Source organism: Apiotrichum porosum, assembly GCF_003942205.1.
Source record: "Apiotrichum porosum strain DSM 27194 chromosome Unknown scaffold_4, whole genome shotgun sequence".
Taxonomy (NCBI): domain Eukaryota; kingdom Fungi; phylum Basidiomycota; class Tremellomycetes; order Trichosporonales; family Trichosporonaceae; genus Apiotrichum; species Apiotrichum porosum.
The window spans coordinates 1,109,472-1,135,530 of NW_021167111.1; the positions used below are offsets into that span (position 1 = coordinate 1,109,472).

A 26,059-nucleotide genomic window follows, 5' to 3' on the forward strand; every position below is an offset into this window, starting at 1 on the left:
TAGGGGGGGTTCGACTAGGCGGGTCGATCAGGAGACAAACAGTCCACAGGCCACAGGGCATGCGGCAAGGGGTTGGTTGTGGTGGGGGGATACGAGGCCTGGAAAGCACAACCGCAGGCAGAGTGGGACTCTGGACTCTGGCACTCTTTTGAATCCTGGCTGCAGGAAACCGCATTCAGCCCTGTGGCGCCACACTACAATCCAAGATACCAACTACAAGCGGTCAACTGCGCGTGTGTCAACGTCAGGTCAGTTGGTCGGATATCCACATGAACCTACGCCATTCCCGTCAACCTTGGGCCTTCCCGCCATCCGGTAGAGTTTGCTTGACCATGTACCGTGCTCGTGAACGTAGTACGCTGCCCACGATAAGCCTTGCAGATAACTGTACAGGGACACTGAGCGAAGTCGCACAGTGCGTTCAACTGGGCACCAAAGCGTAAGTATGGGAGTGCCATGCTGCCAAGCCAAGGGCCGACAAGGGATGGAGTGCCCGCCAGGCGACTGTACTCTGCAGTCCTTTGTCTGTCAAATACCAAGGCCGTACAGTGACAGCTTCTAGAGGGGTCCCACTGGCGGAGGCGACCGATCGACCTGCACCCCTCGGTTGTTGTCGCCACACTGGTGATGTTGATATTTTACAGCTTCTCCACACGTCTCATGTGGATTGTCACATTCCGGGGACTGTACAACCAGGCCCACTTGACATGGTCCAATTACATGGTCCAGTTACGCTTTTGCATCTTGGTCAGCAGCTTTTGAGACTGGCTGTCAGCTCGGAGAGTTGGGACTCCGGTGTTGATGAGAGTACGTCACTGCAATTACTGGTACCGAGGCAACACAACTTCAAGAGTGTCCGTTGGTACGCACTATATTCACCGAAACCACATCTCCGGGCTTTGCCTGGAGTTAAGCGTGCAAGTGTGCGGTGTCCACAAGGCGTTTGCTACACTGTGTGTAATATTCCAGTAACCCTCGTAGCCGACGTTGATCGCACTAACTGCACTAACTGGGGCCGCAGACACCGTACCGTCCGACTCTCGACTCTGCGAGCAGGGCCCATCATTTACTGGGCAGGGAGGATGAAGGACGGATAAGGTCTCCCAGGTGGGGAACAGTCCCTATGAGGGAAATCCCCGCACATGCCGTGTCTATCAACTGCCAAGTCAGTCCTCAAGTCTGGGTCAAAGGTGTGTTTGGTGGCTGATACCTGAAGACCCCCCAAGGGCGCCGTGTGGAGTGGACGAGACTACTGATAAAGCGGGCCAGAAGCAAGGTTAGGTTTCGTGTTGTTTATACCGGTCATCGCGCGTCGTCAACGTGGTCCAGTATCAGTGGATCTGGCGCCGCTAGATGGCCCATTGGAAGTCGACGAGGAGTTGTGAGGCCAGAGTATCCTGTATATGTCATGGAATCCAGATGTGGCCACCTGCACGTACGAAGCCTTTGTGCGACGAGCCGAAGGAAGAGAAAGCCGTACGTACAGCCAGAGGTCAGAGGCCCGAGGCCAGAGTCTCACTTTCTCGGCCAACTTGCCGTGCAACTTTTCGGTGTCTGCGGTCTGCCGTCTCTGGATCTCTGATCTCCGTGTGCTCTGTGCTAGATGTGTGCTCTGGCGATGAAACACGGCCTCTTCTCAAACGCGTCCATGTCGCAATAATGTGGCTTTTTTTTTTGTGCCTTTTGGGCATTGGGGCCATTCAAGTCTGTTCTGCTAGAGACCTGACCTACTGTCGTTCGTGTTGCAATTAGGCCAAGATTAGTCAATTGGGTCCAATTGCAATGATAATCGGATGGAATTGCCTTTGTATGGCCCCCGTGTGTGCCACATAGCACAGACGCGTGTCAGAGATCAGAGACCATGAGACCAGACACCACTAGCGCCAAATTCCAAAGGGATCGAGCCCCCCCCCTTCCCCCCACCCTCCCACACTGCGCTGCGACTGCCCCCAGCCCAGAAGGTCCCAGGGTGGCTGGTGAAACCGTCGTGAAGGGCCTCTCGCGGCTTTGACGGTTTTGAAAAAAAGAAAAACAGACAAGCAGGTGTCACAAACAAACCCCGGAACGAGCTGGATGTTGATACACGATATGCTGGCCAGAGTGGGTGCATGGGTTGTCCTCGATTGGCATATGCGTTGTGTGTCGGGGGACGATGGCAACGGCAAGTACGGCAGGCAGAGAGCGAACGGGGGGGGGTGACAAGGCCACACATGAAGCGGGTTCCTGGCCCGACACAGGGCGGGGCTGAAGGCGACTGGAATTTCTCCGTCAGAGGCCTGGCGGCCTGGCAGCTGGCAGCTCAATCTGAAGCTTTCGGCCCGTTCATGAGACGCGCCATGGTCTCCCCAGACGTCCCGCGGCCCGCCATTCCCCAAAGTCGCATCTGACCCACCCACCCACCGCCAGGGACGAGTGTACGCGTGTTGCTTGTTCTGGGCAGGACCGCAACAGGCAGGGCGCGCGGTGGTGGTGGCTGCTGTCGCTGGCTGCGCGGTGGCGGGGGACCGTGCGTGTGTCGTTGCCCGTGAGGAGGAGGAAGAGGAGGGGAGACGAGAGGGAGAACGAGAGAGCGACCAAAAGAGGGACAAAGGAAAGACGCGCCGCGAAAAGAGCCCCCCTCCCCCCTCTCCCCATCATCGTCTTCCCGTGTGCCCCCCGTTGCTGCCCGGTCGCGTACACTCTCTGCCAGCGGCCAGCAACCTCCAGCCAGCCAGCTGCACCAGCTGCAGCCAGCCAGGTAGCCAGTGCGCCAGTGCACGCCCACACCACCGCTGTCCCCGCTCTGCCGTCATCGCGCAGCGCTGTTCTGTTCTCGCCCAGAGAGGCGTGCCGTCAAAGTAGCAGCACACACATCCACACCTCCATCGAGGGCTGCGACGACGCCCCGCTCGACCGCTCCCTGCTGCACGGTTCCTCCATCCATCCACCCACCCCCCGCGTGCATCAGAGCCCCCCCGCCCGCCCACCGAAGGTCAGCTTCTCTCTCCCTCTCTCTTTCTCTCTCGCTCTCGCTCTCGACACACCTTGTGGACGTGCCCCCGCTCCTCCGACCCCCACCAACGTCCTCCTCGCCCTGCACACCTGCGACACCTTCTCCTTTCTCTCTCTCTCATCTCAGTCCGTCCTCCTCATCAACCTTCCACTCCCCCAGGACCCAGCCTGGCGCGTCAACCCACAACACACACACCCACACACCCACACACCCACACATACCCCTCCACACTCAACGCGTCCTTGCTCCTTCCACCCGACCTTTCTCACCAGAGGCGCGCCCCGGTTTAACGCTCGACATTCTCAACAAGCACGCGTCGTCTGTCCCGCCGACCATCGTGTTCATTTGTCCAGCCAGCCTCCGCCTTCCTCCGCCTGGTCGATCAACATCTGTGATCCCTCCTTCCTCCTTCCTCCTCCCTCCCCCTCTCCGTCTTCCCGCGACTTCGTCAACAGCACGACAAGGCAGGCTCTTGCGTAAGTTGTTGTCAGGGTTGTCCCAAGGGCCAACAACAGGTATCCACATCCATTTCCACTGACACAAACCCTCTGTTGTCCATTACAGGTGACTGTTTCTTTGCTACATCACACACACACACACACAACGGTCTGTTCGGTGGCCCTCTAGGCCTTTTTTGACCACACGTCCACCTCGACGCACGAACAGCCCTCCTCCCCTTGTCCTTCTTCTCCGAGAGGCAACGTCTTCCTCCCCTCTCCTCAACACCCCGCCGCTACCCCCCTTCTAGCCTCTAGGCGGGATGATGACAGGCCCCTCCCCGCGCCGCCGGGCGTCCCTCGTCGCGTCGCCGACCCCAGTTCCCCCTTCGCCCACGACATCCCACATCCCCCGTCCCCAGTCCGCCGCCGGTGGCCAAATCCCTCGCCCATCCTCTGCTGCTGGCAGGTATCGCAGCTTGGGCGCAGCCAGTGTCATGAGCGAGCGTGCACCAGAACCCGTTTCCTCCAATGACAGTGAAACGGACAAGGGCCAAGTCCGCGTTGGTGAGTCAAGAGTGAAGGGTGGCGTTCCGAGAGGAACTCGGTGGTCTCGGCTGTTTATGCGAGCTTGCTGACACGTCGCAACAGTGCTCCGCATTCGCCCATCCGAGCCAGAGGACCCCGCTGTGCCCCTCCGCCATCGCTCCGTCTTGGTCCACCCCACCACCCAAACTGATGTCCGCGTCAGCGTGGACCCCGCGACCCTCGCTGGCTCGGCGTCGTTGGCCTCGAGCTCGAAACGCCACCCCACATTCTCCTTTGACCGCGTGCTGCCGGAGCAGTCAACCCAGTCCGACCTTTATAATACCGCTGCCAAGGAGCGCGTCGAGGAGTTCCTCCGTGGCTTCAATGTGACCTTTTTGGCGTAAGTTGGACTGATGAAGGCAGACGCGCGCGCGTTCGTCAATCTCACACCACACAGGTATGGCCAGACTTCGTCGGGCAAGTCGTATTCCATGGGCACCACTGGCGATGAACAGGACTACCTGGACCTGTCCGAGACATCGCGTGCTGGTCTTATTCCCCGCACCGTGGAGACTGTTTTCCGCCGCGCCGAGGAGATCCGCATGGCGTCTGGGCCAGGTGCCAGCTGGGAGTGCCGCGTTTCCTTCCTCGAGCTGTACAACGAGGACCTCATTGACCTCTTGGCCAACTCGAACGCTCCCACAAACGTGACCATTCGTGAGAACCAGGATGGTCGTATTGTGTGGTCTGGTGTTCGCGAGGTCAAGGTCTCGAACGTACACGAGGTCATGGCGCTGCTCTGTGACGGTTCGACGCGTCGCCGCACAGGTGAGACCAACATGAACCTCACCTCTTCACGTTCGCACGCCATCTTCTCCTTGAACCTCGTCCAGTCGCGTCGCGCCGAGACGTCCAACGGCGACGACGTCCGTGGTACTCCTACCAAGCGTCCCATGTCGGTCATTGGCACCCCGTCGCGCTCAACAACCCCCGTGTTCCAGCGCGCACCGCCGTCAAGTTTCTCAAAGCTTGCACGTCCCACTAGCATGCACGTTGGCGGCTTTAACAAGGCCAACGGTGACGACGAGATGGTCGTCATCACTAGCAAGTTTAACATGGTCGACCTTGCTGGTTCGGAGCGCCTCAAGCGCACGGCTGCCCAAGGCGAGCGCATGAAGGAGGGCATTTCCATCAACAGCGGTCTCCTTGCACTCGGAAACGTTATCTCTGCGCGTGAGTTGACCGTTGACCGCCGCGTTGCGTCGGAACTGGGTCTTGGTATCAAAGCTAATTTCACAAAAACAGTCTCTGAGCCAGGAAAGAAGGGCGGACATGTGCCGTACCGTGACTCCAAGCTCACCCGTCTGCTGCAGGGTAAGTCGGTCGTGGAGCAAAAGCTCTAAATTGCGCTTTTTTGTGTCTCCTGGTTTCCCGTTTCGTGTTTGGGACGACGAGACTGACGTGATGTGCAGACTCCATCGGAGGCAACGCCATGACAACCATGATTGCCTGTATCTCGCCACTCGAGTTCAACATCTCTGAAACCATCAACACTATCAATTACGCATCTCGTGCGCGTAGAATCAAGAATGCTGTCACCAAGAACCAGTCCGAGGTCGGCTGGGACGACATGGACTATCTCCGCAACACGGTTCTCAGGCTGCGTGCCAAGATTACCACGATTGAGAACGAGCCCCGTGCTGCCCGCCGCATCTCAGACGCCGTGCCCGAGTCAGCAGACGACGACGTTCTCCAGCGTCAAGTCGTCGATCTGACAGACAAGCTCGCGGACCTCGAGGACGAGTTCAGCCACGTGAGTTTAAAGTTACACCGCCACCTAAAGCCGACTACCCGCTCTGCCCGGGGCCTTCCCAGACTCGTGGTTCACGAGTCTTTGAAACTGTTTTTTTTGGTGTCTCCAATGAAGTTGGGTAACTGACCTTGCATTAGCTCCAGGACCAGTACTTCCAGAAATGCCGCGAGATTGTGGCCCTGAGCGACCCGGATACTCTGGAGGATGACAAGCTGAGGCAGTTCAACGAGACGATTGAACCCGTCGTCTTGGAGTGAGTTTGCTTGACGACCGGAGCTTTGGGGGCAGGAGACGGCACGACCATGGGCACCGGGGAGCACAAATGCTGATGATCAGGTACGAGAAAGTCGTCACCTCGCTCAATGGCCAGATCGCCGAGCTCCGCGCAGAGGCCGCCGTTGCACAGCAAGCGCACGAGGACCACGCTGGCGAGCTCTCCAAGACGCACAAGCGTCTGGGCGAGCACGAGTCCTACGTGCAGGAGCTGCAGGGCCGTCTGTCCAAGTTGACGCAGCGCAACGACTCGTCCGAGGCTTACATTCGTGACCTCGAGACCAAGTTCCGCACCTTTACAGACAGCGACGACCGCCAGACCGAGGTTATCACTTCTCTCACCCAAGAGATTCAGCACCTCAAGAACGAGAGTTCCAAGAGCAACACCTACATCGCTGAGCTTGAATCCCGTATCTCGGCATCCGAGGCACGCACAGGGGACCTTTCCGCTTTGGTTGAGCGCTACGAGAGGGAAGCGGAGGAGCGTGAGAAGGCTTACCGCGAGCTCGAGTCCCGATTGGGTCTGCTCGACGACGACCAGCAAAGCGTCGGCTTGCTGCTTGAAGAGCTGGAGACCAAGGAACGCAAGATTGAGGACCTCGAGACCCAACTTCAAACCGCACACACCACCTCTATCGCTGCTGCTGCTGAAATTGCTGCCACCCAAGAGCAGCGAGAGGCCGTTACCGAGCCCCAGTCTCTTTCGACACCACCCGACACCCCTCCTGTTCTCCGCACCATCGCCGAGGACTCGGAATCCGAGGTTGACATCCTCCGCAAGGAGAACGAGACTCTTCTTCTCCGTCTTCGCGAGGCAGAGGCCCGCTACGAGCTGCTCGAGCAGGCCCCCGAGGCCGCTCCCGCCACCCCGACTCTCGACCCGCCATCTGAGCAGGACGAGGAGCTGTCCGAGGACCACGACACCGAGCTGAGCCACAGCCCCGGCAAGCGCGAGAGCACTGGCGAGTCGAGCGAGTCGGACACCACCTTGGAGACCCCCAAGCTCGCGAGCCGCACCGTCTCGCCGCAGATCCAGGACGACCCTCTGAACCAGGCGATGCAAAGGTCGCCCTACTCGACTTTCCGTCCCCGCTCCATTGGCGAGCCCCGCCTTCTCCGCCCCCTCTCCCTCTCGCAGGGTCTGTCCAACCTCTCCTACCCCAACACCCAGCCCCGCTACTCGTGGAGTGCACCCAGCAACGGCCTCCAGGCATACGACCGTTCCCCCAAGTTTGATCGCTCTCCCAAACGCCAGTCTATCCCCTTTGACGCTCTCAAGCCTGCCCGTTCATTGCAGAGCCTTGAGATTGACAACTCGCTTCTCCAGAAGACTGTTGCCGACCGCGAGGCCCAGCTCAAGCAGCGCGAGGTTGAGATCAAGTACCTTAAGAGGACCCTTGAGCAGAGCGGTGCCAACTCGCCCTCCCAGCTCGAGCACAACGAGGTTATCGGTCGCCTCCGCAAGGACCACTCGGACGAGCTCAACAAAATGTTCGATACCCACAACCGCAGCATGGCCGCCCTCGAGGAAGAGCACGTTGCAGCCCTTTCGCAGGTGCACTCGCAGCTCACCGACGTCACCAAGAAGCACGAGGTTGAGCTCGACAAGCTGCGCGAGAGCCACCAGCGCAGCTTTGACGAGCTTGACGAGCGTCACCGCGGCGAGGTCGAAAGCTCGACCGAGATGAAGACTGCCCTCGATGCCGCCTGGGAGGAGCTTGCCACCACCAGCCGCCGCCACCAGACTGAGCGCGACAACCTCACCGCCGGCCACCACAAGGAGATTGCCGACGTTGAGGAGCGTCATGCCAACGTCCTTGGTGCCCTCCAGACCGAGCTCGCAGCATCGTCTGCTCAGCTCAAGTCGGTCCGCGAGGAGCTTGCCGCTGCCCAGGAGGCCCGTTCCAAGGCCGAGAAGGACCTGGCCGAGCGCCCAGAGCCCAAGGACATGATCCCCCTCGACGAGCACACGTTTGTCGTTTCGGCCATGGAGGAGATGGAGAAGGCCCTCACCGCTGCCGAGGACGAGAAGCGCCAGCTCAAGATGAAGGCCGACCAGGTCCGATTCGAGCTCTCGCGTATCAGCGACGAGCACGAGATGCAGCGTTCGAGCGACCTCAGCAAGCTCGCCGAGCTCGAGAAGCGCTGTTCGTCGCTCGCCTCGGACAATGCCGAGCTCAAGTCGCTCACGTCCGAGCTGCAGCGGAACCGCGACTCGAAGCAGTCCCTCATCGACCGTTCGTCGAGGACCAAGCTCCCTCCCATCGGGCCCCCTCCCACTGCACCCCTCCCTCCTGTGCCCGCTGGCCGCGAGGCAGTCCTGTCGCCCACTCTCACCAACGCGTCGCTGTCGCGCAACTCGCACCACGAGGGCTCTGTCGAGTCGACCCGCTCGTCGCGGTACGACCACGACCAGCCATCGTCGCCCCAGCACCGCCCCAGCTCTGTCCTCGAGACCGAGCGCGACAAGGCCATTGCCGAGCGCGAGGAGGTGCTCCAGCAGATCTCCGAGGAGAAGGAGCGCTACCTCGAGCTCGAGACGCAGCTCTCGACCGAAAAGCGCAACAACGAGCAGTTTACAAAGGACCTCATCGAGCTCCGCAAGAACAACTCCAAGCTCAAGGTCCGCGTCGACGACGTCAACCGCGAGCTCACCGAGCTCAAGCGCGAGCGCGACGCCCTGCGCCGCGATGTGGTGGAGATGAAAAACGAGCTCGCCGATGCCGAGTACGAGCGTATCGCCGACCGCCAGCGCCTCGAGGGTGCCCGCGCAGAGGTCGCTCAGTACAAGGCCAAGCTCGACCGTATGGTGGATGCAAAGGTCTCGAAGCGGTCAGACCAGAAGCTCAAGGTAAGTCGTGGTGTGGTGTTTTCACAACATGTATCTTTTGCTGACTCCGTCTCCTAGTGCTTCTAAGCCCGCCGTATCTCTTTGGATATTTTGTGAAACGGCGGCGGTGCCGTCCCGTTAATCTTGTGGGCGCGAGCGCGAGGAACGCGTCTTGCGTGTAGTCATAGCATGTTTCGATTGGGTTTTTATTTTCTTGTCCGCGAGGTCGGACGTGTCACGAGTAACGCGTCAATTGTGATACCTGCACCTGTACCGGCGGGAGTCATTGATACCGCATGTATGGTGATGATCTGGAATATGCAGCAGAAGAGAACAAACAGGGAGGTGCAGCAGAAGAACTAGTGTCACATAAACTAACGCCCTTCTTGATAATGTATGGACAACACAACATTCCTAGCCTCTAGATGCGCATCGTCGTCTGGTGAAGGCGCGTCACCAGTGCAAGAAGTGCAACGTTCTCGGACCCTGCGTGGCTGGGGGGTAACGCGTCAGCTCGTAAACTCAAGGGAGAACGCCAAGCTGGCCCTTTGTCAACTCACTACGTCACGGCATCGAGGTGGAGCTGTAGAGGGTGTCACGCATCAGCAAACAGAAAAAAGTCACCCTCGGCTACAGAGCAGGGAACGTCGGAAGCAGTGTGCCACCATCATGACGCATGGTGGTGGCACTAGGACGACGTCGAGAGTACGTCGACATTTGTGCTAAGAACCCCACCCGCGGTGGTACGTCGTCGGCTAGCTTTTATCGGGGAGCCGCGGTTCAGGTGCAATCTGCTTCCCAGCACCCGCGGCATCCAACATCCGTTCGTCCACCCGATTCCAGCATTCCCAAACACCCATGGCACGCAACACCTGTCCCTGACACTCACGTTTGTGTGGTGGTTGAAGTTGATCTCAAACTTGTTCAACACCGTCCACCTGTGGCTCGCCTTGGCGGCGTCGCTCTCGGTCAGAGGGTCGGCGCGGAAACGGGCAATGACTTTGTTAAACGAGTCAGAGTACGAGACAAACGCCGTCATTGTCTTCATGAGCTTGGCGTAGACCTGAGGGGGTGTCAATGCACGCTTCCACTTGAGCACTCACCGAAAGCAGCTTTGAATTGGTCAACATGCACTGCTTGAGACACGTGTCCAGGAAGTCGACGTGGTCGCGCATCAGCTGGTCGACGGTGCCGACGTTGGCAAGCTTGGACTCGAGCGAGCGCCAGTTGGGCTCGAGGACCTCGCCGGTGGTGTACGCGAGCATCTGGCGGACAAAGGCGAGCATACGCGAGCGGAGCGCGAAAACGCGCTGCTTCCAGTGGTCCATGTCCGCGTTGCCCGTGCTATCGCGCCACGCAGCGACCTTGTGCTCGAGCCACATGGCTGACAGGCCAGACTCGAGGTGGTGCAGGTGGACAAGGAAGCGGAAGATGAGCTGATAGCGGGTAACTGCCTTGCGCGAGATGACGAGCGACAGGGGAAACTTGACGCTGTAGTCGAATGCAATGGCGTCAATGCCCATGAGCACAGCACCATCGTTCTTGTCGCCCCTGTCCATGTCGACCGCAAAGTCGAGCTCGCCGTCCTCGGCTGCACCGTGGTGGGTGACAATCTTCAAAAGCCAGTCGTACAGTCCTTGGCTGGCCATCGTTACTTTGAGGTTGTCCTTGTACCGATCGTTGGAGGACGATGAGGCGGGGTTGCGGACAGCAAGGTCGAGCAGGGATTGCAGCTTCACAATCGACACTGACTTGGCGGCTTTACGAGTCAGGTCGCTGCTTGCCAGGTCGAGAAAGTTGGTCAAGAAATCAGACTGGTCCACAAAGAAGTAGTGCTTGAGCGAACTGAGGTTAGCAACTATTCTGTGGTGCCAAGCTCACCGAAGATGGGGGATCAGCTCCTGCTCGTCAACCAGCAGCTTGAGCAGCGACTGGTTGGCGTAAATGTATGCGTCCTCTATCCGTTTGTAGAACCTGGGAGGAGTTTAATGTACGCTCCAGTGCAGTTCAACTCAGCCAGAGGTTCAGCTGACAACTCACTTTGGTTCATTCATCACAATCGCCTCGTGTCCCTCGTCGACTTCCCCTGGCTTCTTGACTTCGATGCCACACTCGCGCATGACGTTGAGGTACTTTCCCGCCAAGAGGATCTTGTGCTTCCACGGCTGTAGGAACGCGGGAATACATGCTCCTCCGGGCAGGCGGTTGGTACCTTGCCTTGGCGGCGGCACAGCTGCAGACAGGGAAGGCGTCTTGCCGCCTGGGATCTTTGCACTTGACGTCAACGACGACCCGTCGCGCAACTGTTCGTCAGCTTCAGTTGAGGAACGAAGCTCACTGTGTATCGCCGGTCCCAATACTCGTCCGTGTAATCGCTCTCGATGACACCCTTTGTGATGTGTCCGCTCTCCTTGACCATAAATTCCTCAAATGGGTCCGCGAGGTAACCGGTGGAGATCCAGCGAAGAAGCATGCGGGCGTATGGCTGAGAGGCGCGGTGGAGCAACTGCGAATGCAATGTTGTTGCCGTTGGGTCACTGCGGGGTCAGTCCAGGAAGGCGCCAAATGACCCACCCGCTCATGGTCGCCTCGCGCTCGCTGATGATGCCCAGCACCTCGCCACCAAGCACTAGGCCACCTCCACCAAAGCCATCCTGTGTCTTGAGGTTCTTCATGAGGCCCTTGAGCCCTGCACCGCCAAGACCAAGCTCCTCGGCCATGCCACCGAGCCCGTCGTCGTCATCAGACACGTCCGAGGCGTCGCCACCGTCGTCCTCTGTCTCGAGCGAGAGGCACAGCGATGACAGCAGTGACATGGTGTGCAGGGTCGGGTGGAGGTGGAAGTAGAGGGTCTGGAGAGTGAATGTTGAAGAGGAGAGGAAAAGTGACTCGAGCTGAGCAGTGAGGACACGGTATTCCTGGTGTTGTTAGTGAAGGCTCTGTGGTGTATGGGACCCACCTTCAGCATGCCACGGATGCCACTGCTGAGAGCGTGAGAGACCATGCCGAAATCTGGGCCATTGCGAAGCTCAATGCTCGCCTCGACCGACGTGAAGAACGTCGCAAGCGGCAACAGGCGGTTGACGAGCGAAAGTAATGATGGGTCTGCTGTCAGTTAAAGCGGCAGGAGAGCCCAACTCACCGAGGCTGGGGTCCACAGACCACCGCGCTCCTCGGAGCCTCGAGTCAGAGTCGAGGGGGTCGTATCCATCCGCATACCGAATGAGCGATCCCTCCAGGCCCTGGAGGACAAACATGAGGTCCTCGCAGACCCACGCTTCCTGTACTTCGAGGGGTACGCCATCGAGGAGCCGTTCAGGTTGCTTTACGGGAGACTGGGTGCCGTCACGGATGACGGCCTGGACCTCAATTTCCCTCTCCCTCACGCGACTGGAAGGGAAAGCGCTGGGGTCGTCGCTTGACTTCTTGTCGGCCTTGCCCCTCTCTGCGAGCTCGCGGTCGAACACGCGTTCCAGGCGTTCCTTCTCCCGATCGCGTCCACCCTTCCCGCTGTCGCGCTCACGCTCACGGAGCACCGAGTCGGGACGGCTCACGGCGTCGAGGTGTGAGATGCTGTCGGGGCGCGACAGACGAGCTGCACTGCTGGATCGTGAAGGATTGGGCAGTTCGCGCCTCAATGAATCGGTCCTCGATCCTCCAGACGAAGGCCGGCGCTCGTGGTCCGGTCGCTCTGTCCTCTCGCTGCCAAACTCGCTGCGGTCTCGTGTCCCTCCGGCCACACTTTGCGGCGTGTCTCCTGTAACCCAATCAGCTCCGAATTGATGCCAAATACAAGGCATAGGACGTACCAGTCTTGAGCGCGTCACCGCTACGTTCCAGCTCCTCTAGAATGGTTCCTCGCCCAACACGGCGGACCGAGGCTATCGTGCTGGCATACTGTGTCGGTCAGCACTTGGTGCATGCTTAGTGACAGCTCGCGAGCGGCCAGTAGATGTTGATCAACCATGCAGTGGGCTCTCCATCTGTGTAGCTGCCGTCCTCCCCCTTGGCTCCCTTGCTCGAGGTGCTTGCAACTGTGGCCGTTCAAGGACAACAACGCACCCGATTGATCTCCTGATCCGTGAGATGGAACTTGTTGCTGTTCGTACGCTTCGACGGCCTCGGTGTAAATGGCACTGTCGAGCTAGGGCGCCCTGACATGGTGCCAAAAGTGGGTTGGATGTTGAAGGTGTCAGTCAGTTCAAGACGTGCAGCACGGTTGTTGTGACTGCTACGCGCCGCCGCCGCCGATGATGGTCATGCACGGCACTGACGCGTAGTGGAAGCATTTCCACGTGGCCTCGACTCTTGGCTTTGTTTGCGGCATTGTTGATGAAACCCAAAGATTCAACCGCCGGCTCTGGTGTGTTGCACGCTCAGCTTGCGCCAGTCCGATAGTGATGCTTGGCCACCATACCACAAGATGACATTGCAAGCTACATGGTTGTCAGTTCCACAGGCACTTCTTCGGTGGGAGACTGTGAGGAACATTGCAAAAGGACGGCCTGGTGAAGTAACTGTGAAAACAGCCCATCGTGCTGACACAATCCTCTCTTTTACCGTGGTCACTGACGCATTCCGTTACAGCAAGTAAGACGGGAGAGGAGAACGTTGTACTGTAGCTCACGAGAGCCCAAGCGTTCACTCATTGGCTCCCACTGTCAACTCTTGACTTTCAGACTTCGGACGCGCAACCTTCCCGCAGTACAGGAGCAGACGAGGCCGTTCCACGGCCCAACAACAAGCAACAGGTCCACTCGAATCCGTCTCGTTGCTATGATTCATGCATATACCCTCGCCTATGCGCGGGGCTTGACCTTGGGCTCCCAAGCGGACATCTTAGGGGCCTGGGTGGAGTAAGTGATGAAGCGGCCACGAGTACCAGTCCTGAGATGTTAGCTATGTCCCACAAGATGGCTATGCGGGTGCAATGAGGGAGAGATTCCGGCAGCCTGAAGGCGAGCCAGAAGGGTAGGTCGGGAAGGAGGCTGGATGTTTGACGCCTAGAAGGGGGCGACCACTCATTCCAACGCTCCTCCATCCTCCCTTTAGGCCGAAGGAACCAAACACCTCTCTCCCCCTCTCGCACCCGCATACCATGACATGTCGCAACGCACAGGTTCTCGTGGTAGGGCACCTGCCAAGGCTGCTTGCAGGCCTCCATGACCTTGTCCTCGGGAGGGGGCAGGAGACGGATGTGGTGGAGCCACGAGGACCAGCCGCGGGGGACCTGAGTGGCGTTGTAGTCGTGCTGGGCGTAGTCGACCCAGCGGTGACGGCCGGGAACCTCCTCGGTAGCGTCAAGGTTCTCAAAGTAACGGTTGCCGAACTGGTCGGTGCCGACTGGACAGTCAGTATGTGGTTCCCCCGTACGCTGTTGTGCGTGTAGAGCTGCATGCGGGGAATCGCCACCCCAAGCTGCTTCGCCGAGCAGTGGGAGAAGGGACGCTGTCCTGGACAAGCACACGATGCCGTGGAGTAGCACAGATTCCAGGCCGCCAGTCCAAGCAGACAGTCTCGCCCAAACCGCCTCTCCAGTGCCGGCAATGTCCAGACGAGTAGCTGGAGATTACGCTTCACCGGGCACGTCCGAACCCCCTTCGTCAACACGCTAGGCCGCGATACCCACCAAGCTTTCCCTTCTTGGCATCTCCGATGTACCTGTTCTTGTCAGTTCCTGCTCTCCTCCTCTATGACCACGCCGTCCCGCGCGAGTCCGAGCTCTGACGACATGTTCGGACATGTCGGGAGCCACACTACTGTTGTCGAGGGCTGTCGGACTCGGGACCGCGGGACCGGCTGGGCGAGCGCACTCACCACATTGAGCGGTACCACTCCTTGAGGCCAAGGTAGCGGGCGTGCCGGATTGTCCTGGCGAGGGAGACCATGTCTGCTGGTTGTGTATGGGGTCGTCGTCGTCGTCGATCGCTGTGAGATGGACGTCTGGTGAGTGGGTGAGGCCGGCCATCCCACGCGTCGGGGTATCGGCAATAGGTTTGAGTGGCATGGGCAGGTGACGTTACGTAAAAACGGGAAGTCATGTTACGTAAACAAACATAATTTTACGTAAACAGATATGATTACGTAAAGCCAAATAGTTGTGGCGTTTGTGGCTTGGGACGGTGGTGGAGCCGTTGCTGTAAACTTGTCTCTCATTTATCGCATTGTTCGTTTCGTATCTGCGCTACTGCGTGGGGCTGCTCACCCCCCCCCAAGGCACAGGGGTGGTGTGAAGCATGCAACATTGTGCTCCGATGCCAAGACAGGTTATGTCTACCACCAGGAAAACTGGACAGCTCTCAGGGAACACCTTTGCCGGGCGAGTAGCTGTGGCTTCCGTGATCAATGCCTTCGTTTCCAGCTCCAGCTCCGAGTGACGTTCCGCAACGCCACATCATGCTCTCCTCCTTTCCAAATCGCCTAGAACCCAAACCCACGACATCTCTCTCGTCCGATCCCTGCGACCGCAGTAGAAGCACGAAACGATGCAGGAAAGAGAAGACACACCGGGGGGGCTAGCGTAGGATTGGAACGAGCAACACGTATGCCACCTACGTATGTCGGGTGTCGTATGTGGCTGTGGGAGACAGTGAATGATGGATCGGCATTGGGACATTGCTATTGTTAATGCGTCGTGCTACAACGAGGAGGTTCTGGGGTCGTGCGTTCGTGTATTGGGATGGCCCTCGGCCTGTAGGAGGCTTTGGGTGTGTGTGAAGGAGGGGGATTCCTAGCTGGTCGTGCGTGTGGTATGCGAGCTGTTGGGGATCGAGGGCAACTGGTCCGTGCCCTCGGCTGTCGGCGGCGAAGCATCCTTGACGGCGCGGCGGAGTTTGTTGTTCTCCTGCTCGAGACTCTGGATACGCTCCCCCCACAGGGCAGCCATGGAATCGTGGTGACTGCGTTCTGAGAACAGACGCTGCTGGTTCGTGAGGAGAAGCATGTGCAGCCGGTCGCTCTGAGCACGGAACCCTTGTGCACTCGTCTCGGCCGCAGAGAGGCGGGTGGCCAATCGCCTCGCATGTGCCGACACGGCGTCGAGACGTTCCACAAGTGTCGAGCAGAGACAGTCCGCACAGTCCATTTTTGTGCAGTCGTCGACGATGACTACGGGATCCAGGTCCGTAGCGCGGTGGCCATGGTCAGACTCGGTATCTGAACCGCTTGCAGATGGCGGTGACGGCGACGCAGACCTTCGTGGATGCAACGCAGGGCTTCGACCGTAGTGACCCGGGGGAGCGGCCTCAATATGCACTGGGCGGATATGCTGGTGCCGATGTGCCCGCACTCGGACGGCCATTAAAGCGTCGGTGGGTGACCAAGGAAGTGAGGAGCTATCAGCGTCAACGTCCATGTCGTGGTTGCTGTTCCATCAGCATGGTGGGCGGGGGGGGGGAGGGCACAACCCACTTGTCGGCGGGGGAGGTAGTGGCTGCGGTGGTGGTGGTGGTGGTGGAGGAGGAGGATGAGAAGATGATAGGAAGGAAGTCTGCTGGTACGTCGTGAGGAGGATGAGGGTTTGGGTGTATTGGTGATACTGATCGCGGGGTGCCGTCGTCCATCCTCCGCGCTAGATCAAAGTTCGCCTCAGTTTGCTCCGAGGCTGGGTGGATGGGTGGTGTGTATGGTTCGTAAGAGTTGGATCTGCTTTAGGTCTAGCGTGTGGCGGATGGGTGGAAGAAGAGTGCAGTGTACGTGCCAAGAATGCAAACGACATGAACCAAAACCTGACGTCGGTCGAGGAAATGTATTCTGCTTACTGCAGCACACCGCACTGCACTGCACGTCCTGCACCATTGTTACCCCCGTATGGGCTTGCGCTGTAAGCAACCCCCCCCCAGGTCCCGGTTTGGTGTGCCGTGGGGTGGCTTGGCCTGAGCGGCGTGCGGAGTGCGGAGAGCGCCACAAAGCACACTTGGGGGTCACGAGCGCGACAACGTGTGGGGTGGAGTCATGCAGACCCAAACTAGAGCGCTAGACTAGGGGGTAGTGACCACGTGCACCCCCCACTCGCTGTGAGCGACCTGGGGGGACTGCGAGGGCTACAACCTTTCGGGACGCGGGTGGCGATGGCAGCCCAGAATTTGCGAACAACAAGACAAAAGACATCCAACATGAATGTGTTCCGAACATCTATAGTTGGCTTTCTTCGATTCCGTGTAGATCCCATTTTGGCGGATCGGGGGATCCGTCAAAGTCTCAAAAGCGCGGCATTGGCAGATCTCACCATTTTCATTTTGTTAGCGCGGGTGCAGGTGACAGACGACAGAAGAGGCGTCTACCTGGTGCATGTGGGGTAAATGTAAGGCTTGGGGGTGGCGCCGCCGCGAAGCAAAATGCGACACATGAGGCGTCCAGTCAGTGCGTCAGCAAGTCGACCTGGGGGTGTGGGCTCCGGTCTCTGCCGCGTGTTCCGCGCATGGCTCCGAACAGACCCATATGTAGACAGTGAGGAAACCAACTCCCCCAGTACTGTAAGTGTTCACCGATGTGCGTTAGCAAGGATGGCACCAGTAGGCAAGGCAGCGCTGCAGCCGACAGCCGCACAGTACTCGGTACTGGATGAGGTAGTGGGCATCAGCCGATTGGAACACGCCATTCCAATCGCCTCGTGCGAGTACCAGTTTCGATGGACCGAGTAGCCGTGGGGCAGGTGAATGTCCTGGAGCGCCATGCCGCCGGCTCTGCACACCCGGCGGTACGCCGCGTCACGCAATGTCGCAGGTGCATGGTGTAGAGGGTTCGTGTTTGACGTGAGTGATCCAAACTTTGCTGTCGGCGGCACGCGGCAGACGGAATTGTACTTTCCTGTGACGGTGATGTTTGGTTTGAGGGGTAGTCACTCAGTCAGCCACTTGGCAGTTCAGGTAAGGCAAGGATGGAAGGCTTGTGGAGAGCGGGAGCGCGGCGCGGTGGTTCTGAGCGTAAAGTAATACATGTACGATGCCAATGGTATGAAAGGAGACGCGGGGGAGGGTTCGTTGGTTCTTGAATCTTCTTTGTCATCTGCTCTAGAAACGAATGTTGACTGGGTAAAAGGTCAGCACAACGGCTTTCACGGGCGCAAGCATCCAAGCCGTCTACTTACAGCTCTCGCCACAACCACAAGTGTCGACAATGTTGGGGTTCTCAAACACGAATCCTGCGGACAAACGGTTATCGCGCCAGTCCATGACGGAACCGATGATGGAGAACAACGCCTTCGAGTCGATGAGCACCCTGACACCGTCCTGCTCCACCACCTCGTCAAACTTGCCCCCGGGAGGGTTGACGTAGTCGAGGTGGTAAGCCATGCCGGCGCATCCGCGAGTCTTGACTCCGATACGGAGAAGCTTGGGCTCGGTGGGGTTTGAGGACAGGGCGCGCAGGCGGGTGACGGCTTCGGGAGTCTGTGTTGAGGCAAGTCGCACGGTCACAACCAACAGCAGGAGGGGCGATTCAAATGCCGATTTGCGAGGCAGGCGAGAGAGGGTGATACGAAAAAGAAGACGGGAATCAAGATCGACGGGGGCACGAGAGGAGCTTGGTCAGCAAACATGCCAGACGTAGTAGGAAGAAATATGCTCACCATCGTCAATGCCGCCTTCTTCGACTTGATCTCACGCCTGCGGGGTGCGGGCTTCTTCTCGCCAGTGACAGAGGTCGACGAGGACGCGGTTGGGGTGGTGGAAGACGACGAAGCGGACGACACAAGGGAGGGGTTGAGGGCGGCCAGGGGGAGGGAGGGAGCGGCGCGGATGGTGGTAGTGACATGCTCTGCGCGCGTGGGGAGGGTGGAGAGTGCCCTATAGAACGAGCGTGCGGGGTGCAATGAGCTCGACGATGCCAATGGCAGCGCCGCGGCGCGTGGGAGGCAACGGAAGAGAGCAGGCGCAGCGGACATTGCGGCGACGAGGACGGGTGGGCAAGGGGCGGAAAGGCAAGAAGGTTTGCAGGTTGCTGCGACTAAGGTGGTGTGCTCGGGGTGTGTAGAGTGCCCGGGATGTGGAGCGGGTGAGAGCTAGAGGTTGGTTTGGGAGGAGTACGAGGTGGATGTAAGCAGTTGAGTCGATGGAAAGAAGAGTGCAAGTGGTTGGGGTGGCGTGTGGTGACGGGTTTGACGGGGCAACTCGGGCCCAGTGGCGGCAGTAGAATGTATCGTCGAGCCTGTGATTGGCCCGTTGACCAAAGCTGGGGTTTGGCTCCGGTGGACGGTGGGGGTGGACGGGGTCTGTGGGAGTTGGGGAGTGCAAGGACGAGCAGCAAGGTGGGACAGTGATATGTGAGAGACGAAGAGTAGCTGCGGGGGGGAGACTGCTTGTTGCTTGCTTTGTATGAGAGAAAGATGTGTTGTACGGCTGAACAAGCCTCACCAGGCCGGTCGTCGCACAACTGACGCACTTGGCGAGAGGTTCACCAGATCACCAGGGAACGGTGAGTCGCTCCCAGAGCCGAAAGCGCCGACGTCAAAACTACTCCCGCTTTCACGTGACCCCAGTGACGACAATTACGACAACTGCTACACAAGGTTCATACGGCAATCATGCGCCTGTCCTCAGATCCCCAGACGAAGCTTCACGCATCGGTATCGACATATAAACATCCTGGTCTCGCAGCTAAAGAATGCACCGTCCTCTTGACGGTCGTGGTGGTAGCTTACGGCCACGGCAGACGTGGTAGTCAAATAAACAAACCCTTGAGTTCGAAATCCTGGGGCTCGGTCTGTCACTCTTGGTTGTGGCGCGGCATCTCAGCTCACGGTTCTTGCGCTCATCGACTTGCAGTGCGGCATGGGGAGCATCTGCTTTGACTGTGAGCTCTTACCGACGCCTCTGCATCTGTTCGATCTGACGCTGGAGCTCCTCGGCCTCACGCTCAACGTCCTGCAGTTGACGAGGGGCCTGTGGAGCGCCCTCGGCAGCGACGCGGACAGCCTCGCGAGCTACGTCGGCAGCAGCGCGGCGGTAGCAGCGCCTCTCCTCCCTGATTGCGAACTGGGGGGCGGCCTCTTCTGCCGCGTTGCGAACGGCGAGGCGCACCTCAAAGTCGCGGAGGGCTGGCGGAATGCCCACTCGAAGTCCCGCTCGTAGTGCTAGTCCTCGTTGATCATGGCGGAAGGCCTGAGAGTGACCAGGTCGCCGTTTGGACCGCAGACCAGGTCGTCCCTGGGCGCTCCATGGAGCTCCAAGAGGTAGCGGTGGGCATAGTTGCTGGACGTGCGCTTCATGCCGTCCGTGTCGGGAGGGTCGAACCACTGGCGACGGCGCCCTTCGTGCTACTTGCAACGGCGACGGCGACGGCGACGGCACAGCGCAGCCATCTTCCAGTCGTAGCCGGGCCAAACCTAATGACAGTGAGATGTCGTGCGTTGGTCGACTTACCACATGCTCCTCAATTCCACTGATACGGTCCGCTTTGTCGTCGTCAATGGCCTCGACCTCCCAGTCCATCTTGGGTGGGATCTCGAGACCGCCGCCGTCTGCCAAGGGCAGCCGTTGACACCGAGCAGGTCCTAAGATGTTAGGGGCCCACTCTACGTGCGTGTACGCACAACATTGTTGCGGATAGGCTCGTCAATGCCGATGGGGTCGCTGAGGGACATTGTTGGTGTGGCTCGGTGGTGTGGCGGGGAGATGTGGCGGGGAGTTGTTGTGAGTGCGTGACTTCAACCGCTTCCACCACTCGCTCCTGTTCAACCGCCTCGACGATCCCGGAAACCACCAGTTAGTTATCGGCCACGAAGTCACAGTGCGTGATATGTTGGACAGCCTTGTCGGCGAGGCCGCCAAACCCGGTAACGTCAACATCGAGGCCTTTGACATTGGCGTGCGAGAACTCCACGACCTCGAGACGGGTGTGGCGACCGACATGGGCATGGCGCTGCAACACTAACGGTCGTCCGGCGGGCGAAGCCGAGCGTGCCAGGACCGGTTCTCCAGCGTGGAGCAGGGTGGGTGGCCGTGGCACTTTCGACACAACAAAGGTGGGGCACCTCTTGCAAGAGCTGTCGGAATTGTGCAAGCGCCTTGTCGAGGCCTTCCTTACCGACAAGTCGCTCGGCAACACGCCGCCGCCCCCCCCCCCCACAACAGGGCCTCAACTGCCAGCCGCAGCTCGTCAAGATCCGCTTCCACCTGGTTTACCGAACGGACCAGGAGGGAACGCTTCTCATTACCTTCATTGCCCACCCCACGAGCCTCGTCACGGACAGCGCGATGGAGGGCGGCATCACGCAGAAAAGATGGACCTCGTCTGCGGCCTTGGCATCGAGCTCGTGACGGAGGAGCACGACCGCCGCCCCAAGTGGTATTGCGCCAGCCAGGTGGTGGGCTCAAAGCTCCGTCGCACTGGCACCGACCCGCAGTGGCAGGCGACCACCGCCGACAGTCTCCGAGTTGACGGCAACCCCTTGCCGCCAAATCACCCTCCGGCAGGTCCTCACCTCGGCGATGGATCAGGTCGACGTTCGTCCGGCCCGGCAGGACAGGTATCGCGGCCACCGCCACCTACCGCGCCCTCGCGATTACATTGTGGGCGAGCGTGAGTGCAGGAAGGGTGGTACCGCGGCAGCCCCACCAACGCCTCCGCCGGCGGGCCCCAGCTCGAGCTGGAGGGCGACAACGCGGGCCCAGCCACTGGACCGCCACCTGGTCCGCAACGGTTCCAAGTCGATGCACCTTGTTGCCGGCGCCGAGTACTCGTCTGTCTGCGAGTGCCAGCTGCGTCACCGTCTCGGACGCGTGCTCGTCCAGACACCCCGACAGCCCGCTGCTCTTGCACACGCAGCACATCACCTGGCCAAACCCCCCCTGCCATCCTCGGAAATGGTGTCCTGTGTGGCAAACATTCCTCTCTCGACCCCGTTATGCGTGTAAAGGCTCTGTACATGTCTCGCGACTGAACCGTCGCCGCTAGCGCATACATACACCATCCACCCTGCCATCACGCACAATGTCAACGGGAGTCCTGGAGCTGGGTCGAAGCGGGGTCTGGGCATGTTGTTGCGGATACACGTCGGGGGGGTCGTTATAGCGTATTTGTTTGTATTTGTTTTTACGTCCCGCGACATGCAGACAACCGCGCGCGCCGAGCGTCCCCCATCCTATAGCCTATGGAGCCTGGCTCGAACCTCCCATCACCGAAACTGTCGCTTCTCGCCACGCAGCATCCAGCACGGCACCGTTGGGGAATTGTGTGGCACCACCGCCACGCCACACGAAGCTTCTGATGTGATCGACTGAAACCGACCGACCGACCCATATGCCGTGGCGCACAGACGCTCGTCCCAAAGTTGTGGGGAAAGAGTGACGCCCGAAAGGTACACACACACCACAGTGCACTCCACTCCACGCTCCAACTGCGGGCTGATCCCCCACACGCTGCTCTTGCTGCTGGGTGCACACGACCACTGCGTGGCCTCGGGTGGCGATGGTGATAGTGTACATGGCTCTGTGGGTCTACATATCTACAACTGTGCTGGACGATGAATAATGGGATTATATGGTGTATGTGTGTGGGGGGCGTGGGAGCCTGGGCGCGTGTGCCACTGCCACACTTGTTGGGATGCTGGATGTCGGATATGCTACACGTCTCGTTTCGTGTCGTACGTCGTGTCGCCACCTCGCGCGTGGGTGGGACTGTACAGCCAGCGCCCGCCTTGGCGCTGTCGGATGGGGTTGAGGGTTGGGCTGCGTTGGGTTGGGCTGCGTTCACCGCGGTGGGGACGGTGGCGCGGCCGCATCGAGCAAGCCCGCGAGGCTGACGGTCACGCTCTTGCGGTGGTGGTGGTCTGGCCGGGGACTGGACACGGGGCTCGCGCTCGAGCCGACAGACAGCTCCGAGCCCGAGACGTATTGTGCGCTCGCGCTCGACGTCGACGACGTGGATGCCGAGCGGGTGCGCAGCTCAAACGTCCCCAGCCAGCGGTTACACCACCAGCACACGACGACGCCGTCGTTGCGCGCAATGGGCTTGCATGGTGCTGTGAAAGTGCGTCAGCTCGGGGTTCGGTGCGGCAGCGGGTGCGGTGTGCTTGCCTGTGCACTCACACTTCTTGTTGTCGCCGTAGAATGTACCTCCGCAGCGGGGCACGCGGGCGTGACGAACAGCGTCCTCCCAGGTCATTGTGATCTGTATGTTGTTGTTGTGGGTGGTCGTTGGTGGTGATTAAGGGTAAACGACCGAGGGGTTGCAGTGGTGGAGGCGGGGGTCCAGATCGATATTCAGTTTGCGGTGTCGATCAAAAATGTAGGATGCAGTGTGTTGTGTTATAGCTAGTGGAGAGTGCTGTCCTGTCGTCGAGTGCACGTCGTAGTTATGGGCGGTGATGGGAGTGGACGTAGGGGTACTGGCATTTGTAAGGTCGGTCGGGCGCGGCGCAGTGCGCAGTGTGGGCCGAGTGACGCAGTCCGGTGATGGTTTTTTTTTGCTGACGGATGGTTCTCGTCCCCACAGTCGCTTGTGCCGAGGTCGTGTGGCCGGGGCTGTGAAACGGCGTGCAGTGTAGCGTAGGGTGTCTGTGGAGTGTGTGCGCAAGAGTCACGAGATGTGCTGCTTAGGTCTGTCGAAGACAAGGCCAAACAAGCTACGATCCTTCCTTTTTGTTGCAACTTGCTTCGGGCAAGACACAACAAAAAGCCAAAACACGAAAATGACCACACCTTCCATCCCCAAACTACTGTCACCAATCGTCCCACCGATGTCTCGCTGGTGGCTTCAACAGTGGCTGCTTCTCTCGTTCCAGTAACCAAACAGTCCCCCGCCCAAAATACCCACAGCGGCGCACACAGTTAGTGTCCCCACCGTTCCCCATAGCACGGCGCAGCCAGGGCCGTGGCTCTCGGTGTCTTTGCACACAAACGTTGGGCGGTGCGCGCACATTGAGCACAACCTCCCCCGCCACCGTGGCGCCGCATGGGCCGCCACTGACGTGACCCCCACCACGACCACCACACCTTGGCAGTAGGTCAACAGTGGTGCAACGACCACACGTGGAGGCTAATGCTTTTCCAGTGCCAGTAGCGTGGCCTTGGCAAAGATGATTACTGCTTGATATGGTCCACTCGGCAGCATATTCCGACGGGAGAGCGTGGAATCAGGCTCCGAGGACGGTCCCAAGGCCCGAGGGTCGAGGTACTTGCTTATGGTACCGCACTTGTGGATCCGGGGATGCGCAGGCCCGGCCTCGGTGTGGAGAGAGTGTGTGTATCGCCGTCGGCGTCGGAAGCGGGATCTCCTTGAGGTGCAGAGGACTGAATAGACTTTTTTGGTACGAGTGGTTCAAATTGACGTGGAAAAGGAGTCAGCGCATTTGATTGGGACGTGGTTTCGCACGATCTACTGCCGAACAGAATGGGCCGTGAGAGCTAGCGGCCAGCACAGCAAAGCCATGCAGGCCATTGCTGTCCAGTACATGGCCCGACACAGACAATGGCGTGGGTTACGAAACAGACAGAAACAGGCCATGTTCCAGAGACCAGAGGCCAGAGACACACTACACAGTCTTGAATGCTGGACTGGCCACTGGGAAGAACGGGGCGCGCGCGCGCGCGCGCGCGCCCTCGCACGTCGTACGTTCATGAAAAGGACATGGCTCATGTTGGACCTTTTATAACATTGCCCATGGCGTCATTGCTTGGCGAGAGATCCGTGAGACGTGAAATGGTGAGGTCGCAGAGGTGAGAACGCGGCGTGGGGTAACGCATTCACGCATCAAACAGTGAATCCTGATCCTGTATCCTGTGCACCGCAGTTGTCTCCTCTCCCTGTTCGCACAACCTCGTTAGAGTCGGGGGCAGGGGCGGAAAAATAATGAGACCCTTTATTGTTATCCTCGATATTCGTCCCCCCCACCCACCCACCCAGCGATTTCCTTCCATTACAGTTTTCTTGTCTTGTGGCCGGGGCCCTCTGTCAATACCCTCGGACGAGCCCCATGGCGGGCGGGGCTCTGGGGATGACAGCTGCGGCTCTGCCCGCTCACATTCAGACTGTGGGACCCAGAAACGCGCTACGCGACGGTGGGACTGCTTGCTGCTGGCCTGGATGGTATACCCATTCCTGCTCGACCACTGCCCATTTGGGTGCATGACATGCCTCTGTAAAGGTCCAGCAAGCAAGGGGCCTTTGAACTCTGCCAACTCGGTTACCACTGCCAGCATGCCAGCACGGTGACGCCCAGTGGCAGAGTTTTCTCGATGCATGCTCGTTGCATGCCAGCTGGCTGGCTGGCTGTATGGCCATGGCCAGTTTGTGGCGGCGCCAGCCGGTCCGCGCCGCGGCGGCAACTGGCTGTGACCAGGACACGGACACCACCTGGTCGGAATGAACCAACCTGCAGGCGCGTTCATTCTGGCGGCGTTGGCCAGACGGTGTCTGGCGATGGGATGTGGGCCGGTCGGGCGGTCGGACGCGGGAGGGCCAGCAGGGACAGAGGTATATAGTCGGTGGATTCAGCGACACTTTTTCCTTTTCCTTATCCTTTTCCTTTGCATTTTCCTGGACGCTGGCTTGCATATGGCTGGCTTGTCGCTCTGCTGGCGGGCTCATGGCTGGCCTGGCTGGCTGTAGAAGTGTGACGCGCGCGGGGGAATTGGGTGGTGGCGTCAGGTATACCCAACGCAAACGCGTGCGAGGTGGGGAGGCACCCGCGTATGGCAGCATGTACCGTTTGGCTGGCCGTTTTGCGCGGGTACTGTGCGCGCTGGAATGTGGCACGTAGTGCAAGGTCTCTGATCTTTGACCCGAGATGCGAGGAGATACGACTACTAACACTGGTTACAGGATACACGGTTAACGCGATTGCTTGTAGTCGCAGGCTAGACGCGTCTGTATTGCAATCAGCATGAGGGTGGGTTGCTCGTTTAGCACACGATGATGACGAAATGTATGATGGGTCCACGGTTGTACGGTGGGTGGGTGGCCCAGACGGTGTGTCGATCACCCGTGAGCCCTGAGCGTTGAATACGGTTCAGGTGTGGTGGGTGGGTTTGGCTGGGGTGGGCACACCATCGGTTTCAGCTTGGGTTTAGAGCCGCCTGGGCGTGAAAGGGGGGGGAGAGAGGGATGGAGGCTGGGGAGGATGTCAGAGCCTTACCCACAGCTTACCGCTCGCTGCTGAACACATGCATTGAAGCATACAGGGTGCAGGGTGCCGCACGTAAAAGCGTTAGCAAGGAGCAAGAGGGGGGCCCAGAGGCCAAAGAGGT

The 26,059-nt window shown here is 59.3% G+C and overlaps 9 protein-coding genes across 9 annotated transcripts; 3 read left to right on the forward strand and 6 right to left on the reverse strand.

Annotated features, from left to right (window-relative positions):
* Positions 1 to 707: 707 nt before the first annotated feature.
* On the forward strand, positions 708 to 1,385 carry EHS24_007155 (uncharacterized protein; the record flags this gene model as incomplete). The annotated part of the gene is made up of 3 exons (XM_028622530.1): positions 708 to 953; positions 1,022 to 1,190; positions 1,270 to 1,385. The coding sequence occupies 3 exons, from the start codon at positions 708 to 710 to the stop codon at positions 1,383 to 1,385; spliced, it is 531 nt and encodes a 176-aa protein (XP_028477422.1).
* A 2,370-nt stretch (positions 1,386 to 3,755) lies between these two features.
* On the forward strand, positions 3,756 to 8,960 carry EHS24_007156 (uncharacterized protein; the record flags this gene model as incomplete). The annotated part of the gene is made up of 8 exons (XM_028622531.1): positions 3,756 to 3,996; positions 4,081 to 4,357; positions 4,415 to 5,190; positions 5,263 to 5,331; positions 5,430 to 5,770; positions 5,908 to 6,023; positions 6,107 to 8,894; positions 8,952 to 8,960. 8 exons carry the CDS (start codon positions 3,756 to 3,758, stop codon positions 8,958 to 8,960), a joined length of 4,617 nt encoding a protein of 1,538 aa, XP_028477423.1.
* Positions 8,961 to 9,294: 334 nt separating this feature from the next.
* Positions 9,295 to 13,034, reverse strand: EHS24_007157 (uncharacterized protein; the record flags this gene model as incomplete). Its single annotated transcript, XM_028622532.1, has 12 exons — positions 9,295 to 9,367; positions 9,434 to 9,456; positions 9,763 to 9,936; positions 9,977 to 10,718; positions 10,755 to 10,847; positions 10,914 to 11,176; positions 11,212 to 11,410; positions 11,448 to 11,791; positions 11,833 to 11,978; positions 12,016 to 12,630; positions 12,683 to 12,770; positions 12,936 to 13,034. The coding sequence occupies 12 exons, from the start codon at positions 13,032 to 13,034 to the stop codon at positions 9,295 to 9,297; spliced, it is 2,859 nt and encodes a 952-aa protein (XP_028477424.1).
* A 638-nt stretch (positions 13,035 to 13,672) lies between these two features.
* Positions 13,673 to 14,761, reverse strand: EHS24_007158 (uncharacterized protein; the record flags this gene model as incomplete). Its single annotated transcript, XM_028622533.1, has 4 exons — positions 13,673 to 13,760; positions 13,991 to 14,435; positions 14,503 to 14,534; positions 14,691 to 14,761. 4 exons carry the CDS (start codon positions 14,759 to 14,761, stop codon positions 13,673 to 13,675), a joined length of 636 nt encoding a protein of 211 aa, XP_028477425.1.
* Positions 14,762 to 15,603: 842 nt separating this feature from the next.
* EHS24_007159 (uncharacterized protein) lies at positions 15,604 to 16,227 on the reverse strand (the record flags this gene model as incomplete). Its single annotated transcript, XM_028622534.1, has 1 exon — positions 15,604 to 16,227. The coding sequence occupies one exon, from the start codon at positions 16,225 to 16,227 to the stop codon at positions 15,604 to 15,606; it is 624 nt and encodes a 207-aa protein (XP_028477426.1).
* A 1,657-nt stretch (positions 16,228 to 17,884) lies between these two features.
* On the reverse strand, positions 17,885 to 18,756 carry ISA1 (Iron-sulfur assembly protein 1; the record flags this gene model as incomplete). The annotated part of the gene is made up of 3 exons (XM_028622535.1): positions 17,885 to 17,901; positions 17,962 to 18,262; positions 18,442 to 18,756. 3 exons carry the CDS (start codon positions 18,754 to 18,756, stop codon positions 17,885 to 17,887), a joined length of 633 nt encoding a protein of 210 aa, XP_028477427.1.
* An 866-nt stretch (positions 18,757 to 19,622) lies between these two features.
* Positions 19,623 to 20,454, reverse strand: EHS24_007161 (uncharacterized protein; the record flags this gene model as incomplete). Its single annotated transcript, XM_028622536.1, has 5 exons — positions 19,623 to 19,629; positions 19,677 to 19,972; positions 20,008 to 20,127; positions 20,234 to 20,331; positions 20,400 to 20,454. The coding sequence occupies 5 exons, from the start codon at positions 20,452 to 20,454 to the stop codon at positions 19,623 to 19,625; spliced, it is 576 nt and encodes a 191-aa protein (XP_028477428.1).
* A 155-nt stretch (positions 20,455 to 20,609) lies between these two features.
* On the forward strand, positions 20,610 to 21,753 carry EHS24_007162 (uncharacterized protein; the record flags this gene model as incomplete). The annotated part of the gene is made up of 3 exons (XM_028622537.1): positions 20,610 to 20,706; positions 20,765 to 21,392; positions 21,639 to 21,753. The coding sequence occupies 3 exons, from the start codon at positions 20,610 to 20,612 to the stop codon at positions 21,751 to 21,753; spliced, it is 840 nt and encodes a 279-aa protein (XP_028477429.1).
* Positions 21,754 to 22,561: 808 nt separating this feature from the next.
* On the reverse strand, positions 22,562 to 22,976 carry EHS24_007163 (uncharacterized protein; the record flags this gene model as incomplete). Its single annotated transcript, XM_028622538.1, has 2 exons — positions 22,562 to 22,833; positions 22,901 to 22,976. The coding sequence occupies 2 exons, from the start codon at positions 22,974 to 22,976 to the stop codon at positions 22,562 to 22,564; spliced, it is 348 nt and encodes a 115-aa protein (XP_028477430.1).
* Between the last annotated feature and the right edge of the window lie 3,083 nt (positions 22,977 to 26,059).